This window comes from Apostichopus japonicus, chromosome 15, assembly GCF_037975245.1.
Source record: "Apostichopus japonicus isolate 1M-3 chromosome 15, ASM3797524v1, whole genome shotgun sequence".
NCBI classification, from domain to species: domain Eukaryota; kingdom Metazoa; phylum Echinodermata; class Holothuroidea; order Aspidochirotida; family Stichopodidae; genus Apostichopus; species Apostichopus japonicus.
The window spans coordinates 161,274-181,652 of NC_092575.1; the positions used below are offsets into that span (position 1 = coordinate 161,274).

The window sequence follows — 20,379 nt, forward strand, 5'->3', positions numbered from 1 at the left end:
CCCTTTCCAATCCCCTTCCCTACCCTCAACTTTGCGCCCTCCTCCCCCGATGTAGGCCCTGCCCTTTTAACGGATTTATACCACTAAATACAATGGTAGTATGCTACTTCGATATGAAGACTTCCATCAAGCTAATCCATTTATCGGTGATCATAATAAAGTTCATTTTTACGTGCTATAAATTGTTACTGGTTAATTCCAGTGTCGGGTACAAAGTCCCCAAATGTGTGTGCCTGGGTTTGCGTGCATTGTTTTGCGTACTAATGGCTAGTCCTGTAGGTTAACTATACAAGGAATCCGTTGTAACTACGTAACCATATAACTGTGAGACATCTGATTTCACAACGTTGATAATATTATCTATTGTTCACCTTAGCACGCAATATATTTAACTCGCATATGGCGATGGACTTTTTCATTTTTGATTCAGGTATTTAATTGCTCTTTTTTACGGTGTGTGCGAACACACTTGAATGAGCTTGTACAATACGAGCTTGGTACCGCTAGCCGTTCCATTACGTCAGTTCTTTTGTTGAGGTGTTTGCCAGCTATAGGCGTAAGTGATTATATTTGCTCGGAACGTGTGACAGTGATATCGAGACTGATAGTTATATAGTGTAACTACTACTAAGATCATACTCCGTGTAAAGCGAGTGTTGTCTTCAGGCAATAGCCATACTGAAGAAAATGACTCGTAGGCCTACGACCGTTGGTGCTTTGTGGTGATTTAATTATTCTACTGTAGAAGAGATTGGAAACGATATGGACACGTAGCCAACTATTGACAAGTACAGTTAAGTATCTCCATCACAACTTTGGCAAAAACACGTTCAAATGCGTACATGACTTGAGTCAACGAGTGATTAAATCCAGGTAGGTGATTCACTGGTAAGATCCTTATGATGGTTGCTCAACTAAACTACATGTGTCGTTATTACAGCTCGTTATGACGGAGAAACTCCCTCCCCTACCCACTTCCCTCCCCGCCACCATCGATCGTAAGTTGTGAGTAACCATTCAATTGGGGGAGTTTGTTACATTCCGTATGGGAAAAATAAGACCCATTCCGTTGGATGTGCATCCCCCCCCCCCCCTTCCACATACACACAATTAAGCCGCAAGCAAAATTAAGGAGAATTCAGTAGAACAATCTTGCGTTTTGACCTAACTTGTAGTTTAAATATGCTTCAGAATGCAACAATTAAAGTCTAAATTGTTCTTTGCTCTGGGCGATGACCCAAGACTCGCTATAGGATTCGGCATCAGCGACCCCGCGCCCACTCCCTACTTTTATATTTCTCTGTCCCGTCCATAAAGACCCCCCCCCCCCCCACATGCACCTTTGAAATCATATATGCACGTATGCATTACTTTCCAGAAAGCATTACAGCCTACCTCGGGCGTTCAAACTGCAAGCTATTTATGTATACGAACTATAACCAGCGTTCGGTTCTATCTTTGAACAATATCTTCCATTATAAGTCAGAGCATGGAGGTAAAAACATCTGTTTTTACCTCCATGGTCAGAGTGATTTCAATCTATGATAATAAAACATTAATTAAGTTAATAACGATATTTGGCTATCAGATACGTGCTATAAATAACTAATATTTTCATTAAACATTATTTAATATTCAAAGAATCTGTTTGATGGAAATATTTTTATTGTTTGTAATACGTGCCACGATAAACACTTTAAGGCTAGTCCACTATCGTGGTATTCTAACAAGAATATGCAATGTACGCAGATAATAATACCTCTGAATCTATGTCACTGATAAAGTTAGTTACCTACACATTCTTGGGCGTCACGTTCAGCAAATTCAACGGAAACTACAGCTTCAGTGCTTCTTTTTGTACTTCAAACCATCGTCGTATTGGTAATATTAATGCTCCGAAATACTCCAGTGATGGTAGAGGATGGGGCTGGAAGTGTTTAGCAGTATAGCACGTAATTGTTTTCAAAATACAGCTTCAAAATTCAAATGTTACATGACGTACCTTCCAGAGTAATGGCAGAGATTTGCAGGGGCTATATATGTAAGGAGAGGGACATCTCACCTTTAATTATCTAAATAACTTTCTGTCAATTTATTAGCGATCATATCTGTAAACTGAAGTATCTGTCAATAAACAAATTCAAATACGTTCGACTATTCATAGTTTATCACAATGCGTTTCAGACCGGGCACTACGCTTAGATAACAACCACGCCGCTACGATCCTAATATTAGTAATACGGTAGCAAATAAATATAATTCCTTTTTTCCTTTTACAGCTGACAAACCATGCATGTACAAGTTTTCTGTGTGATGTAATGGCAGCGCTAAAGATTGGTCGCAGGACACCAAAACAAGAGATGACATCTTCGAAGAGAGACAAAGACCCCATCTCCTCCCGGTCGAAGTGCCCAGTTTTTACCGTTCAATACCTTGGAAAGTTACCAGCACGAGGCGAGTATGGCCGAGAGTACATATCAGAGCCTGTTGAATGCTTGTTGAAATTAAAAGAGAAGCAACGGTTACCAAAAACAACTTTAACTGTTTCTGAAAAGGGATTTCATTTTTTGGATCAGAATGGCCCATTTGGAAAAGAGAAGCATGTTTTAATTCCACTCCATAACATTTGCTATGGCGTTGCCGACGAACAGTCACCGCGTGTGTTTGCTATCATAACCAGGTCAGACAGTAACTCCGCAAGTAGCCTGTTCGAATGTCATGCATTTCTTTGTGACAAAAGAAAAACATCTAGTGAAATAACTTATTGGCTATTGAGGACATTTTTACAAGTATTTGAAGAACTCCAAAAGAAAAGAAGACTTCGACAGGATAAGAAGCGACAAGAAAACGGAGGAAATAACGACGGCCGAGTTGCAGAATCTTCCAAGGATGCAAGAGGTTCCAAAGCTAGGTTGTCATTTGGACCCGAAAAACCATTTGAAACTGGATCTTACTCAGTCATTCTGGAAGGTAGCAAAGGACACGGTGCAGCCGTGGGTTTAACATTGGACAAGTCAAGGTCTCGTAATTCCCATGTGACATCACGACAGAAATCCCATGGAAACGAGCAGCAGCGAAGAAATGACGAACGTGACTTAAACGCAAACTTTTACTCGAGATCTCCCCAAGATCCCTTGATTACCATCAATGCAGATGTCCACCCTCATCCTTCGACAGCTCAGCTAAAGCATAGACTACCTCACCACCAAGTGGTTCCACAAGTCAAGGGTGGTAGTCGTAGTACTTACATTTATTCAGGTGGTGTTCAGCCTCCTCCACACACGACGAATCATCAAGGTTCGAACCATCATAGACATCAAGTGGTCCCGAACTACGCCGCGCAACGAGCTCCATCCAGCGTTGGACGGTATACAAGGAACAATCCTCAATCCCAGAATGGATTTGTGGGAAGAGAAGGAAGATCGGTAGCTCAACCAAGTAGTCACGATGACTCGGATTTTTTATTTATTGAGTTATTGCAGGAAGAATTCACCGACGGTCGCCATCAAGACGGATTCTCAGTGAGAAGCGGTAGACGAGGAGAAGTAATTGGCCCGCCTAATCAGATGCTCCGTAGCGAGGATATTGAAAGACGAATCCACGAGTGGCTATCTGCAAGAGAAGAGCCCAGCGAGGATGATATTTCTGTTTTTGCAGAAGATGAAACTGTACATCATCCACCAGAGATATTACGACGTCAGTTCAGTGGAGGAGACACCGTTAGTGTAGCTTCAAGCGATTCGTATTTTTGAGTCTAATGACTTATTTTCTCGGTTCATATAGATCGAATGTTGTGTTAAGGGAATTGAATCCAAGCATGAAAATATGTACATTGTTCTTGTTTCATATGGACCTTAGTCATTCCTATTATTTGATTTGGCATCACTAAGCATATGGAGCTTAGTCATTCCTATTATTTGATTTGGGCACCACTAAGTAACACAAGTCATTTTACAGACGAGTGCGATGATTGAATAATAATAATAATACGTTGACTTTGTCAATTCTTTATCTAAGATTGATCCTTATCTTTTCTGATCCTTATCGTTTTGTATAATGAATTTCAAAAACTTCTTCAGGTAACCTAAATTTCCATTTTGACAGCGGCCACTTTAATGTTTATTACTATGTTTTATGAATAAAAACAAGGCTTCACGTGACATGTCATATGATTCATGTATCCTTTTATTAAACAGAGAAGTTTATCTCAGCGGGAATTGATGCATTGTGAAATCCGATACATCGGAGGTATTTCTGTGAAATTCAATACACAAATCATATTTGAGGCCATCTTTTAAAACATTTTTAAGTGTAAACGTGCTTGCACTTTTTATTCCTAGCCGTCAAGATGGTGTGTTGCTTGGTTGCTACATTTCTTACTTTATGCGCGAGCCTGTCTTTGTATATGTTTGTTGGTGCGTGCGTGCGTCATGGGCAAGTATCATAATTGTTTTGATCACACTATAGAGTTTAACCGTCTCATGAGATCAACAGAAGAATTAACGTTTTGTGGATATTCATACTTACCCTGCCGATTCCATTTGTGTTTTTGAATCTTAAAGCCTCATAAACACTAAACTATCATTTTTTGCCTTTCTTTGGTTACCATGGTAACAACAGTTAATTGTAGTTTACTTTAAGTTATTATTATTTTGACCTGTTATGATACACTGGTGTATCATACACAAACACTGCTGAATTATTGTAATCAAATTCCTTCGATTGTTTTTACGAGTATACGAATTGATGCTAAAAAGAAAACTGAAATTTAAATATCAGATCATATAAAAGGAACGCAAACTAATGTTCACATATAAAATATTTTCACTTTACCCTTGCAATATCAATTAATCGGGACGAAATTGTGATACGGAAAATTTCATAAAACTGAATAGTAATCACCTATTATTTCGGGTATCTGTGAATGGTGTAAAAGTATTACTAATAGTATTATTAATATTTTTTGTAGTTGTATATATTAGAAGCGCCCGTGTTTATAGTAAGGGGAAGAGACCTGTCGTACTGGAGAGCTTAAGTTTTGTAAATTATATCCAAGTTAGTTTCAATTTGACATCCTCTCGATTAAGTATGCCTTTCCTCGAATTAAACACAGGTTTTTAAGCAGCTGTACAGTAAAATGGTGTTGTGCGAAATGAACTATAACATTCTACAATCTACATTCTAAATTTATTATAAATTACATAGACGGAGCTTACAGTACCAAGAAATCTGAAATGAAAAATGTTCAATAAATGATAAAGGCTTCCAAACAGCAATAAAGGATGAAATATAAGCACTGTCTATTCTATTTATTATTGTGCACATTCCGTGCACTGAATTAATTTTTCTTGTCACTCTCGTGTTAGTGAATTGTTCCCTGTTGTCGTTGTGTCAAAAATATTGATAACTCGAGACAGAAATCAATCGTTTCAATCAGAAGTGGCAGATGCGTTAAAAACTACGTGTAACGTATTATTCACAGTATATATATATATATATATATATATATATATATATATTCACAGTATATACATATATATATATATATATATATATATATATATATATATATATATATTTATGCATATATATGTATGTATATGTATATATGTATATATTGTTACGTGACCGTTCTCAGACTTAATGTGGAGAACAGATCACGTGACATAAAAAGGAGAACACGAGGATGAAAGTAAGTTTAAAGCATTTAATAAGCTATTTACATGGCAGAACAAAGTATAAATATGAACATAATACATAACTATAGATTCTTAATTCAATTAACGTCTTTCTGGACTTGGAGAACCGGGGGGAGAGTTTCTGCTTATTTCTTGAGTTACCTTATAGTGCTAGGCGGATAGTGTCCAGGTTTGCTTTAGCAGTAGTTCGGCTGGATGTAGTTCAGATAGAGCGACGCGAATCCATTAGAGTGTGTAGGTCGGAGTTCCGACAAAAGTATAGAGTTAAATATATACTGTGTTTAAAATGGGCACAGTAATCAATGCCAAGGAACCATCAGAGGTGTGGCAACCTCTGAACGGAACGAACGGAGAAAACGGAGAGGGCGCTCAATCGGGCGTCTGTGGCTTTTATCCCCGGAATGTAAAGGAATGTTCCAGTAAGTTATGAATATTCATGAAGTCCGCAGAAACACTTTGTTGGCGAGTTCCAGTTATGTAGAATGCGTGAGCGCATCTGGGATCGTAACAATCGGAAGACTCGGAGACTTGAATGGTAACTTATATTACGAAATAGGGTAGATGAATAAGTGGGTTACATAACAATATATTATATTTATATATCTAGAAACTACAAAACAAGTGATTAACATCCCAAAGAGAATATCCGGTATACCTATGCCACCTGCCCCGCCCAAAAAGGTTAAACGATTAGCCTGCATCCAGCAATAACAGTGCTTTAGTCTATCTATCTATATATCTATTTGTCTATCTGTCTGTCTGTTTATCTGTCTGTCTGCCTGCATGTCTGCCTGCCGCTCTGCCTGTCTGCCTGCCGCTCTGTCTGTCTGCCTGCCTGCCTGTCTGCCTGCCTGTCTGTCTGTATGCCTGCCTGCCTACCTGTCTGTCTGCCTGTCTGTCTTTCTGCCTGCCTGTCTGTCTGCCTCTCTGTCTATCTTTCTGTCTGTCTGTTTGTTTGTCTGTTTGTCTGTTTGTCTATTTTTGCATTAATTTATCAATATTAAATAATGTAATAAATATTTGATATTCAGATTATGTTGTCTTTTTCAAGAATACATTCCCTTCCACAATGATCAAAAATCGACCAAAAATTAACTTTCTCACATTTCAATCTCGATGCCATTAATGGATTCCGAGGGTTCCGAAAGACATATCTCTCCAGTTAAAAGTGAAATTCCACTCGTATTTTTGCATTAATTTATAAATATTTGTCTTTTTCAAGAATATTGATACGTATTTAGACAGTACTGTTGTCTGAAATAAAAGGCAATTGTCGCCATACATTCTCCGCATCAGTTTGAGAAAAGTTTAAAATATCGAAATTTTGGTCGAAAATTAAGAAAATCATAAGGCTATAGCCTTCCAAAATGATCAAAAATCGACCAAAAATTAACTTTCTCACATTTCAGTCTCGATGCCTATAATGGATTCCGAGGGTTCCGAAAGACATATCTCTCCAGTTAAAAGTGAAATTCCATTCGCATTTTTGCATTAATGTATCAATTTTTATATTTGATATTCAGATTATGTTGTCTTTTTCAAGAATATTGATACGTATTTAGACAGTACTGTTGTCTGAAATAAAAGGCAAAATGTCGCCATACATTCTTCGCATCAGTTTGAGAAGAGTTTAAAATATCAAAATTTTGGTGGAAAATTAAAAAAATCATAAGGCTATAGCCTTCCACAATGATCAAAAATCGACCAAAAATTAACTTTCTCACATTTCAGTCTCGATCTTGATAATGGATTCCGAGGGTTCCGAAAGACAATTTAGCCAAAGGTTGAGTGATCTGATGGCAATTGATTGCACTGAAGTACGAAAATAGCACAAACATATTTACCAAAGCTTTGGGAAAATCACCGCGCGTATGGAAAGCCATTTTAACATTTAATCGGGAATTTTAGATATCTGAAATTGTTTCTTATTTCAGATATCTGAAATTGAATTCGAGATATCTTAAATAGATTTCGAGATATCTGAAATTCTAATTCAGATATCTGAAATTGAATTCGAGATATCTGAAATTGAATTCGAGATATCTAAAATAGATTTCGAGATATCTGAAATTCTAATTCAGATATCTGAAATTCAATTTGAGATATCTGAAATTGAATTCGAGATATCCGAAATTGAATTCGAGATATCTGAAATTCTATTTCAGATATCTGAAATTGAATTCAAGATATCTGCAATTCTAATTCGAGATATCTGAAATTGAATTCGAGATATCTGCAATGGAATTCGAGATATCTGAAATGCATATGCATAAATTTCCGATTAAATGTTAAAATGGCACGTATGGAAAGCCATTTTAACATTTAATCGGGAAATTTCAGATATCTGTAATTGAATTCGAGATATCTAAAATTCTATTTCAGATATCTGAAATTGAATTCGAGATATCTGAAATTGAATTCGAGATATCTGAAATTGAATTCGAGATATCTGAAAATGAATTCGAGATATCCGAAATTTTATTTCAGATATCTGAAATTGAATTCGAGATATCTGAAATTGAATTCGAGATATCCAAAATTCTATTTCAGATATCTGAAATTGAATTCGAGATATCCGAAATTGAATTCGAGATATCTGAAATTGAATTCGAGATATCTCGAATTCAATTTCAGATAGCCTATCTGAAATTCCCTGGTATTTCGAGATATCTGAAATTGATTTTAAGATATCTGCAATTATTTGTAGATATCTTAAATAAATTGGAGATATCTGTAATTTAATTTGAGATATCTGAAATTATTTCGAGATATCTGAAATTCCTTATTAAATGTTAAAACGGCTTTCCATACGCGCGACAGGAAGGGAGATTACTGTTAAATTCGAAAATACCGGGAAATTCATTGTGGATTATTTGGGGGGGGGGGGGCTAGTTGACACCACGGTCTACTATTGTTGTCTCTTCCATAGTTAGGAGAGCGTGGTCGAATAGTATTATGTAAATATTGCTGAGTGATTACTTTAGCATCATATAATATTCGATTAAACACAGTGACAGATAATGTCAGTGTGTTTTCTTGTATGGCATTCAGGCTAAATCAAAACTAGGCCATAGTCAGTGACATTAAAAGAAGAGTCCTTGCTGGGGCACATTTTGCAATCGTTGGCATGTTGTTATTCAACAATACGCAAACTGGAATAACTTGCCCAATAAATGGTGAACATACGCGTTACCCTGAAGTACAGTGAAGAACAGTATATGAGGACATAACAACCTCCCCCCCCCCCCCTACATAAATCAGCGTTTAGGCAGGGTTTTTTCCTCAGAATTTAAAGAATGTTTTTTTGCTACAAGAGGAAACTCTACTCTACTTAAGAAGTTTTTAAGAACTAACTTGAGTGGGAAAGTGAATATCCAACAACATACAACAGAAGAAAATAGAGTGATATGACGTCATAGTAACTCAAAGGGCATATGATATTTGTCTGTAGGCGCACCAAGAGGGGTAAAGTTCAAGTGGCAAGTATTCCACCATATATATACCTAGACAGTATGTGATCATAAAGTATGGCTTTATGATAGAACGTGCACTCAACACAGAAGAAGAAGCAAGTTTTGTTCTTTACAAACGTGGATCCGGTAAAGTTACTTCCATATCATTTACTTATCTTATCATAAATGTGTGTTGTATCCTACTAACAAATCTCAAAAACATGTTGATACATTGACGTGATATTGATGGAGACCCGCAGATTAACAGGGAAAAAACTAATCAGGAACGATCAGGATCAGGAAGACGAAGACGAACATTTGCCAAAGAGAAACCCAACTCAGTTACAGTGTAACCATATTCTGACCATGAAGTATAGTATAATTCATAGAGCATTACTAATTACGTGCAGCGTATTTCAAAGTAAGCCTGATAGGGTACTTCGCCAAGACTGCATACTCGTCTATGAATATTCACAAAGTGTTTGTGACTCTGAGGGACATTTCATAACACTTATGGGAACACCTATGTAAACTAAAGAATGCATTGAATAGAACAGAGGTAAGAAGAACTATGGGGTTTGGAATCATAGCCCGCATTGACCAAAGTCACAATTGAATTATTCTGGTAAATGCGTTGACCACGTTTAGAGTATGCACAAAATCATATCCCAAATTACATGGAGGCGGAAAAGTAAGTAACATATGTTCGATTACATGCCTTAGGGTAACTTTCTTGTTACGTTCTATAGTGTTTTATGCTCACTACAATTCATAGGACTCCTTTATACACTCGTGCTCTTATCACAGAAGCCTTAGGCAAGTAGTAAAGAACACTTATATATAAAACAATATATAGGATAGATGTTTTCGTATATACAAAATAATATCGACCTGGAAGGCAGTTATTGTACGACGCTAAGCAGTCACTTGTGAATGTGGAAGAAGTCGAATGCTTTATTACTCATACACTTCATATATTATACACGTCGGCAAGCTATCCAAATTACAGTGTTAGCTCATTTTGGACTTTTGGAAGACAAATCTGGTTGAAAAACTGTGGATTTCGTGTAGATCATGATTTTAAACCTCACCAAAGTTCTGGTCGGCCATGGCCAGGGTCGAGCACACCACCAGATGACATATTTCAATGCTTCTTAGGCCACCGCTTTATTCTCTCGACGGACCGTAACAGTGTTATAAATTCATTATGTAGTTTTATCACTAACCATAAAGAAATATATATAAGCCCAGGTACGGTGTAATGAAACCCAATAACTATCTTAATGCATGTGAACCGTTAGTAAACCATGTACCATGTAAACCATACCATGTAAATTAGTGTCATACATAATGTAAGACTCGTTGTAGTACTCAAAACTTCTGCATTGATTCATGAAGCGCTATAGTTTTTACCAAAGACGAGAAGACAAAATACTGCAAGAACAACCTTTAAGTGCAGTCCATCTTCCTCCTTGTCAAGCTGAATACGAACAGATGTTTTGCAGTTGTTCCATTTCCGCTCTGACATACCTTCATTCCAAAGACAATTTATTTACATCTCACTGAGTGGTTAATAACGTTGCTCAGGGCTTGCATGGGAGAGTTATACAGAATAAGTAACGAAATTATTAACATTCAATAGCATACGATACTTCGAATAATTTGAAAATTATACTGTTAAATCGAAAACAAACAATGCCCTTTTTGCATGAACCATATTTGAGCCAATAATTGCGACATTGTAAGCATTTCCATATACATAGTCCACATAAGATCAACCAAACATTTACACAAGGGATTTGGTTTTCCATATGTCAGGGAGCGATGAAATCTTCCCGTTTCAATATAAAATTATCTGCAATATATGACAAGGACAAGTGAGTATGATGTTGCCGATATCATATTTATCCATCGCCGTTTATTCAAATATTAAATCCTCTTTCTTAATGAAGTTATTTGATTTGTGGGATTTTACAATTATCTTTTGAAGTGTGCAACTTATATTTTAGCTTTAGAATTATGCAAGCATCCTAAAACAGTGTTTGATCACGGAAGTTCAAAGTCTGATCTTACAGTTCGATTTTATGTTTTCTCATTTCATTTTTCGATTAAATTAGCTCTCAGTCAAAATGAGCTGAATTGTCATCTTCTCGTGGCAAACCATGGTGACACAGAGCGCATGCGTAGAAACACGACAACTCGCAACTGCTTCTTATGAGAACTGTGAGAGTGAACAACTCACAGGAGAGGAAGGACATCGTAGAAGCATCATCAGTACGCTTGCCTCCAAATAGAAGAATAGATAAGACTGGGAGTAGATACAATGGCGTTTATAAGAGGAGCTTTGTCAAGAGCGCGAGAAGTATTTGGGAAATCTGAGGATCGTACTCCATTTGTGAAGTCAGATGAACTAGAGTCTGATGAACTGAGCAGAAATAGTGAAGTTAACCAACAAGAATCCAACCGACAGCCTAAGCCGTGGCTCCAACTAGCTCGATTAAGTGGAACTGTTTGTGGCATCGAATTCTGTTATGCTGCCGAAACGGCTTTTGTCAGTCCTATACTTTTGAGGATCGGGATTCCGCAACGATTTATGACAATGGTATGGTGTCTGAGTCCTTTGATGGGATTTCTATGGATGCCGATTTTAGGATCTGCAAGTGATAGATGTGGTTCTCGTCTAGGAAGACGTCGACCTTTCATCATCCTTCTCTCAGTGGGAATCATAATTGGTTTGATATTAGTGCCAAACGGCTATCGTCTAGGGGGTGCCACGTGTGGACTGGAAGTAGTGAATTCAACCAACAGTACATCTTGCATAGAGAATATAACTCCGGAACCACTTGACGTGTTGTACGGCTTCTCGGGATTCGAGTCTGGTATGGAATCGTTATATGACAACGAAACTACCACCATTTTACCCATACAGACAAGTGAGATGCCGCTGCCGGCATGCCGATTGATACCCACTGTTGCTGGACATACTTGTGGTATTATCTTTACCGTTATTGGCATCATGCTTCTTGATTTTAACTGTGATGCTTGTCAATCTCCAGCCCGGGCATATTTAATTGACGTTACACAACCAGAAGATCATGTCAGGGGGTTGTCCATGTTCAGTTTTATGGCCGGTCTTGGTGGGTCATTGGGCTATATGATCGGAGGCATTCCATGGCATGAGTCAACCGGAAGTGACATAGTAGGAGCACAAATTCGATTTGTATTTGGCTTAGTTTTGATCATCTTTGTAATTGCCCTAGTTTTAACTGTTACGGCCGAAAAAGAAAAAACCCTTCAAGAGATCTTCCCAGAGGAGAGGAAGAAAAAGAAAAAAAATGTTGAAAATGATGAGGAAATGGAACTGGGTATTTTGCAGCCAAAAAAAAGTTACGGAACTGGAGAAGAAAAGATTAAAGATAAGCAAGATATTGAAGAGGCAAGTGTGGTCAACATAAGTGAAAACGAAACTCCACAAGAGATACGCGAGAATGGCTTTGGTGAAGAGAAGATGTTGGTTGAAGGCACCATGGGTAATGAGATGACGGACACTGATCGGAGAGAAGAATCAACTGATGCCGAGAATGTTAGTATGACGACATACCTGCTGTCAATCATTCGAATGCCATGGTCCGTTAGAATTCTTTGTTGTACACATCTCCTCGGCTGGATGTCCCTTTTGTGTTACTCCCTGTATTTCACCGACTTCGTTGGTCAAGCTGTGTACGGAGGGGATCCTTATGCAGAACCTGGGACTCCTGAGAGATATGCATACGCCAAAGGAGTACGCATGGGATCTTACGCAATGGGTCTCTACTCCTTCACATGTGCTGTTTGTTCATTTACTTTAGAACGGATGATGGCAAAAGTTGGTAAGTCGAATAATGTCTTGTTTCCTTTACTTGCCAATATCCCATCTTAAAATGCTAAGCTGTGGATAAAAGTAACCTAGGTAACGAAACATCACAAATTCACACATGTTCCTAAGCATTCCCTCAACAAAGTTAACTTCTTGAACTGTTTGATAGTATGCCCATAATTTACTTTCATGATTTCTGTTTGGAATTATCTGCGTTAACTATGATTGTCCCCGAAAACATTCCAATGAGAGTCAGTTTTCCCCGTGAACTGAATTTGTTTAGAGTAACTATTACTGCAGATGGAATACTTAAGCATCAAAGAGATATGCAGGGGTTCTTTATAACGTAGAGTTACTATAACAATAAACTCATATTTAATTATCAGAACTCGCTAGTCTTGTCAGTACCCCTCACCCCCCCCCCTCCACCCCTCGCACCCTCCTATGAAAATCAAGCCACGTGATTGCTTTGCATTGTTCGTTGAGACTGAGTTGATCGATACATTATCTATTTATTTGTGTATCAGTTTTAAGGATATTATTATAGATCGCAAATTAATTCCCGTAGTTTGCTAAGAATTCTTCTTTCTTTAGAATTGCTGGATCGCCACACGCCTTACATTTCGAAACAAGCGTTATGTAGGTTTTGTCAAGCAATTGAAGGATGGCAAATTTCGATTTTTACAGAGCAATGACGCAAGCTTGAATTATTTTCACCTGCTCTTTACCGACTTCACTGGTTGCAGTCATACCACTTCAGGCTACTGGCGACAATTACAATTTTAAAGTGACTGCGTGGATTGCAAGTCGAAATCATTGCAAGTGTATAGCTAGTAGTTTCACAGCTAAACCAAAGACCGATAATAAGCAGTCTATACATTTAGGCTAAACCATTAAAATATGCAATATTAATACGTTAAACAGGTCTTGAATTTAAAGGCTTTAAAACAGCGAACAAGTTCAAACCTCCGAAAGAAAGTATTAAAGATTCGTTATGAAGTTATATTTAACTCTGTTTTAAAGGAACTTTAATGTTGTCGTTTCAAGCTTAGTAAAGAGCTTTTTATGTGACCGTTAAAGAACTGATGTTTTATCCTGATATCAGTAGGTGTATCAAGGTTACCAGTGATTCGCTCACGGCCAATGCAACTCAAGTAGTTGTAAATAAGAACCTAATTTCGATTAATCTCGACGATTCTCTTGAACGTATGTCGCAAGAAAATCCAATCAGATACGAGGGAGAATGCACAAATGAATCGCAGCGCACATATTTGATAAACGTGGTTAGCCAAGGCCGTTTTAGGGTAGCTTGAGATTTTCTCTTCGCTGAAGGATATAAAGCCTATATTTTTAGTTTTTGTATAATGATCCATGCTTCATACATTCTAGCAATATGCAATATACTCGTTCAGACAAGGTGAATGAAACGCGCGTACTACATATAATACTGCATGCTGTAATATGCTTAATATACTGCATACAATACTGCATGCTATAATACATATATTGCATGTAATACTGCATGCTATAATAGATATACTTCATGTAATACTGCATGCTATAATAGATATACTTCATGTAATACTGCATGCTGTAATATGCTTAATATACTGCATACAATACTGCATGCTATAATACATATATTGCATGTAATACTGCATGCTATAATACATATATTGCATGTAATACTGCATGCTATAATAGATATACTGCATATAATACTGCATGCTATAATAGATATACTTCATGTAATACTGCATGCTATAATACATATATTGCATGTAATACTGCATGCTATAATAGATATACTGCATATAATATTGTATGCTGTAATGCACGTACTGCGTATAATCTGCATGCTATAATACATATACTGCATGTAATACTGCATGCTATAATACATATATTGCATGTAATACTGCATGCTATAATAGATATACTGCATATAATACTGCATGCTGTAATATGCTTAATATACTGCATACAATACTGCATGCTATAATACATATATTGCATGTAATACTGCATGCTATAATACATATATTGCATGTAATACTGCATGCTATAATACATATATTGCATGTAATACTGCATGCTATAATAGATATATTGCATGTAATACTGCATGCTATAATATATATATATTGCATGTAATACTGCATGCTATAATACATATACTTCATGTAATACTGCATGCTATAATACATATATTTCATGTAATACTGCATGCTATAATAGATATACTTCATGTAATACTGCATGCTATAATACATATATTGCATGTAATACTGCATGCTATAATACATATATTGCATGTAATACTGCATGCTATAATAGATATACTGCATATAATATTGTATGCTGTAATGCACGTACTGCGTATAATCTGCATGCTATAATACATATACTGCATGTTATACTGTATGCTATTTTGGATATAATGCATATAATATACTGCATGCTATAATGTATTAACATGGTTCGGGTTCTCAGTTGCACATAATTATCATTATCGTTATCGTTATCATTATCATTGTTATCGTTATCGTTATTATCATCATCATCATCATCATCATCATCATCATCATCATCATCATCATCATCATTACCATTATCATTATCATCATTATTATCATTATCATCAATATCATTATCATTATCATTATTATTGTTATCGTTATCTTTTTTTTCCTCCGTTTATTCATCGTTTATCATCAATGCGAACAGAAATTTGCTTAAGATTTGTAACATAACTTCTTCATTTTTTCTTGTAATTATATATATTACATGGAACACCACTTTTCGAGTACATGTGCAAGTATATAATTAGCAAAATACTAGGGTAAAGGAAACGGAATCGATATGGCTTAATTGAATAAATCATTACATAAGGAAAATGCGTGCCATAACTCCACAAAAGTAACTTTATGTTTCCTAAAACTGGAAGTTCTTAAATAGTTGAACCTTTCAATACTGATTATGAATTTGAATTTAAAGAAAAACTCATTGATTAATGGATTTCGTTCATTCCTTTTGCAATCATAAATATAGTATTTCATATGAAGTATCAGCACGTTTTAGGGATGTCCCCTCCCGTTGTTATAACCAAAAAAGATACCCTGCTTTGAAAAAGGAACTGCTTCTTAAGAAACATATTTTCAACATCTAAAATAAAAGAGGCAGTTATGGGACATTTCCAAAATAAGTGCTCAATATTCTCAGTTTCAATTTTACAAAAGGTACAAAGATCTGAATCACTTTTACCCATCAATGAAAAAAGCCTATTCGTGGCAACAATTCTATGAATAAATTTGAACTGGAAAAATTGGATTTTAGCTTCAGAAACAGTGTAATACGGCATATGAAAGAAGCGATGCCAGTCTTTGTAGGTTAAGTTGGTGAAGGTCGCATTCCACTTTTCAATGGCGGTTTGTTATGTCTGATAGACGACGCAAATGGCGCTTATAAACAAGTTGGGAGACTGATGAGGCTTTTAGAACTTCATTGAATAGAATTATGTTGTCATTATCAATATTATGTCTAACACAAGCAGCCCCTCTCCAACTTTTAAAACCTATCAATTAAACCCCAATATAGGGTGAAAAGAAAACGCATAATATTATCATCATCATCATTATTATCATCTTCATCATCATCATCATCATCATCATCATCATCATCATCATCATCATCATCATCATCATCATCATCATCATCATCATCATCATCATGATCATGATCATGATCATGATCATTATCATTATCAATATCATTACCATTATCATCATCATGATCATTATCATTATTATCATCATCAGCATCATCACCATTATCATTATAATCATGATCATCATTATCATCAATATCATTATCATTATCATCATTATCATTTATCATTTATATCATTATCATTTTCATTATCGTTATTATTATCATTATTATGATCATTATCATTATAATTATCGTTTTCGTTATTGCTATCGTTATTATTATTGTTGTTATTATTATTATTATTATTATTATTATTTTCATTATTATTATTATGATTATTATTATCATTATAATTATTGTATTATTATAATTATTATATGTTACAGAGGTATTTGGTATACCTACACTACTATAACTTGTAAGTATTAGAGTACAAATAAGTATAATTTGAATGGTTATAGTACAATAGTAGGTATACACATCATACTTGTAGCAATGATAGGTATACTTTCAATGCTTGTTGAACATGGCACATATACTAACAGATAATTGCTAACTTGAGAAGTTCAGACTGAAGATATTACTGAATTTATTCCTAAAATATCTGTCTACACCTTTCATACCCAAATGTTTAATTATCATCTTTTCTCTTGTTAGGAGCCAAGACCATCTACATCTGTAACCATTTGATATATTCCTTTTGTATGGCCTGTTTGGCGCTCATTAGAACTAAGTGGGCTATCTTCGTATTTTCCGCCAGCGCTGGTATTCAGTACTCAACGTTGTTCACTCTTCCATTCATCTTGCTGGCTAGATATCACACCACTGACACAGTAAGATATTTCCTATATGACTATAACTATTACTATTCTTTAATTGTGGTAACCTGTTCTATATGTCAACATTCTCGACCACGACATGACAGTGATGATCAATTCCAACCACATCCGTATAATTCTAGCGAAACAAAAATGTATTAATATGCTGTGTTATAAGGTAAAGTACCAAGCCAACAATAGATATCCTTATAAAGCAACTATGAATCGACTCACCTACATATCTACCGCTAATTGTAATAATGTACTCGGCGGATCAGTTATGACATTGAGACACACGCACAAACAACCTATTGTTATTATTATTCATTCATTCATTTTGATTTACAATAAGTAAAACGATCTAGCGTTATGATGAAAAGTCCTTCTTCTTTATTCTTTCAGTTTGCTAAACCAAAGGAAGGCTACCAAGACTTTACCGAAGGAGAATCATCCACGGAACATAACAGACCAAAACACGGCAACCAGATTAGGGGTTTAGGTACCGATGTTGCCGTGGTCCAGAGCATGGTTTTTGTCGCCCAATTTCTCTTGTCTTTATGTATGGGATCTATAGTGCAGGCAGTTGGCAGCACTGTTGCAGTGGTGGTCTTAGCCTGCATCCTTAGCTTTTTCGGTTCCCTCATGGCCACGCAGGTACTTTATGCTGGTCTTTAATGTCAAATTGTCAATAAAGAAATTAGTCAAGTAAATGATAAATGTTATTCCCTCATTATAAATTTAACATAGAATTTTTTTTTAGATACCTGGCAGCTCCGTATGTGAAACAACGATTGGATATAGTCAACTTGATTGAGACTCTTTCCAGGTTTAATTGGAATTGTATGGAGAGCTATATCTTCTGCATAGTAACATAATTGTTTAGCAATTGGCAATACTAAATTCGTTAAAGTGACGTAAAAATTACAATCCTGCACTTACTTATATGCAGGCAGAAGTTTTGTTTTTTCAAGATGTTGAACTGCTTACTGAATTCTCAGCAAAACTTGTGTTGAAGAACTGTGTCACTTATAAGTTTTCAACACTTTACAAACAAGTGAGGATTTGATTAAGACTGTTAGTCCTTTGCAATGCAACAATTATATGAAAAATCTACTTGTCTCTTCGCATATTATTGATCTCTTTTACATTTAATCGATTTAGCATTTTTGGCAACATGAAGAAATAGACACAGAATGAGTAAATATTGTGGCAACATGATGAAATAGACACCGGGTGAGTAAGTACTTGGGCAACATAATGAAATTGGAAAAGGATAAATAAGTTTTTTTAACGCATTTTTTGCAACTTGCGGAAATAATGAATTAATAATAATAATAATAATAAACAAAACAAAACAAAGGATAAGCACATTAAATAGAGTTGTACAAAAGTTTGGAGTTGGTTTGGAGTGGTGTGGGCGGAGTGTCAGACCAGGGAACGTGTGGTGATTGGTTTGGAGTGGTGGGGGCGGAGTGTCAGACCAGGGAACGTGTTTGTTGGTTTGGAATGGTGTGGGCGGAGTGTCAGACGGGGGAACGTGTTTATTGGTTTGGAGTGGTGTGGGCGGAGTGTCAGACCAGGGAACGTGTGGTGATTGGTTTGGAGTGGTGGGGGTGGAGTGTCAGACCAGGGAACGTGTTTGTTGTTTTGAAATGGTGTAGGCGGAGTGTCAGACGGGGAACGTGTGTTTGTTGGTTTGGAGTGGTGTGGGCGGAGTGTCAGGCCAAGGAACGTGTGTTCATTGGTTTGGAGTGGTTGGGGTGGAGTTTCAGACCAGGGAATGTGTGTTAATTGGTTTGGAGTGGTGGGGGGGGGGGGGGGGGGGTGGCGGAGTGTCAGACCGGGGAACGTGTTAATTGGTTTACATTACTTGGTGTATATTTTGTTGATATGCATGTTCTTTAACTAAGCATCTTAAACTCTCATTCATTAGATTACGTTCGAGTTCTTTAACAATGAACAATGAAGGTTTTAATCAGATCATAACTTAACATGATTCATAATTGATCTTTTTCTGTTTCCTAATTTCCGAAGAGTTGTTATGGTTTCATTAAGCTTTTGGATTTAGCTCAAGTAGGTAAATGGTGTTCACATGCTTTCTTCAAACGTATCTTGTAAATGTAACGTGACAGGGTCTTTCAGTACAGTTTGCGCCTCAGTGTCTCCTTGAATGTAAACTAAAATGTACATAGACTGACGTTATACCGGCAAATGTTAAGGCTACAAGAATATTCATGACCGTCCCTTCTTACAAATAGGAAACGGTAAATTATTCGATGCACCTCTTACATAGTCTCTCAATTTACTGGATACTTTTTTCAGATACTCGGTCACGTGATGGTCCTAGCTTGTTCTGTAAGAACAAAGGTTCTGCGTTACTATAGAGAGTAAGTTACTGAATAATCTCTCCAAACTGATATCCTTGGCTAATCCAACCTTACACACTATGTTTGTTGTGACCATTGGATCAATCTAAATGTTAGTTAATGTGTATTGTTGCTGTGCAAGCACCACATATAGTTGATAACAGTGAGTTAATGTCAGTGAGATAATGTCATGTCATCAATAAATGATACAAATCAGCAATAATTAGACCATGATTGTTCAAAGTAAGTCTTTTTCAATGACTCGAGATTTCAGTTTTAAATGACAAGGTAATGATGTAGTGTTCAAACTATTCCTGTTTGTGAAAGACAGATGAAGGTGTCCCTGCGTTTCAAGGCTCATGCCTGGTATATTAAGACGCATATCAATTACAGCATTGTGTAAGTTATTAAAAAACCAAACAACTCGATGATCCCTTCTCAAGCCCAGTTTCCTTACATCGAGATTAATATAACCAT

General features: G+C 36.4%; 2 protein-coding genes across 9 annotated transcripts; both read left to right on the top strand.

The window, feature by feature from the left end:
• Positions 1-277: 277 nt before the first annotated feature.
• On the top strand, positions 278-4,862 carry LOC139981678 (uncharacterized). 4 transcript variants are annotated; one of them, XM_071994269.1, is made up of 2 exons: positions 278-430; positions 2,280-4,862. In XM_071994269.1, the coding sequence occupies exon 2, from the start codon at positions 2,319-2,321 to the stop codon at positions 3,750-3,752; it is 1,434 nt and encodes a 477-aa protein (XP_071850370.1). In that variant the 5' UTR covers positions 278-430; positions 2,280-2,318; the 3' UTR covers positions 3,753-4,862. The 4 variants fall into 4 exon arrangements, with proteins under 4 accessions (XP_071850370.1, XP_071850368.1, XP_071850369.1 ...); XM_071994267.1 differs by lacking the exon at positions 278-430 and adding an exon at positions 440-888; XM_071994268.1 differs by lacking the exon at positions 278-430 and adding an exon at positions 440-793.
• A 4,302-nt stretch (positions 4,863-9,164) lies between these two features.
• LOC139981680 (membrane-associated transporter protein-like) lies at positions 9,165-20,130 on the top strand. Of its 5 annotated transcripts, none has more exons than XM_071994270.1 (5): positions 9,165-9,298; positions 11,269-13,020; positions 17,376-17,551; positions 17,939-18,190; positions 18,698-20,130. In XM_071994270.1, exons 2-5 carry the CDS (start codon positions 11,475-11,477, stop codon positions 18,731-18,733), a joined length of 2,010 nt encoding a protein of 669 aa, XP_071850371.1. In that variant the 5' UTR covers positions 9,165-9,298; positions 11,269-11,474; the 3' UTR covers positions 18,734-20,130. The 5 variants fall into 5 exon arrangements, with proteins under 5 accessions (XP_071850371.1, XP_071850375.1, XP_071850374.1 ...); XM_071994274.1 differs by lacking the exon at positions 9,165-9,298 and adding an exon at positions 9,305-9,522; XM_071994273.1 differs by lacking the exon at positions 9,165-9,298 and adding an exon at positions 9,530-9,710.
• The last annotated feature ends 249 nt before the right edge of the window (positions 20,131-20,379 follow it).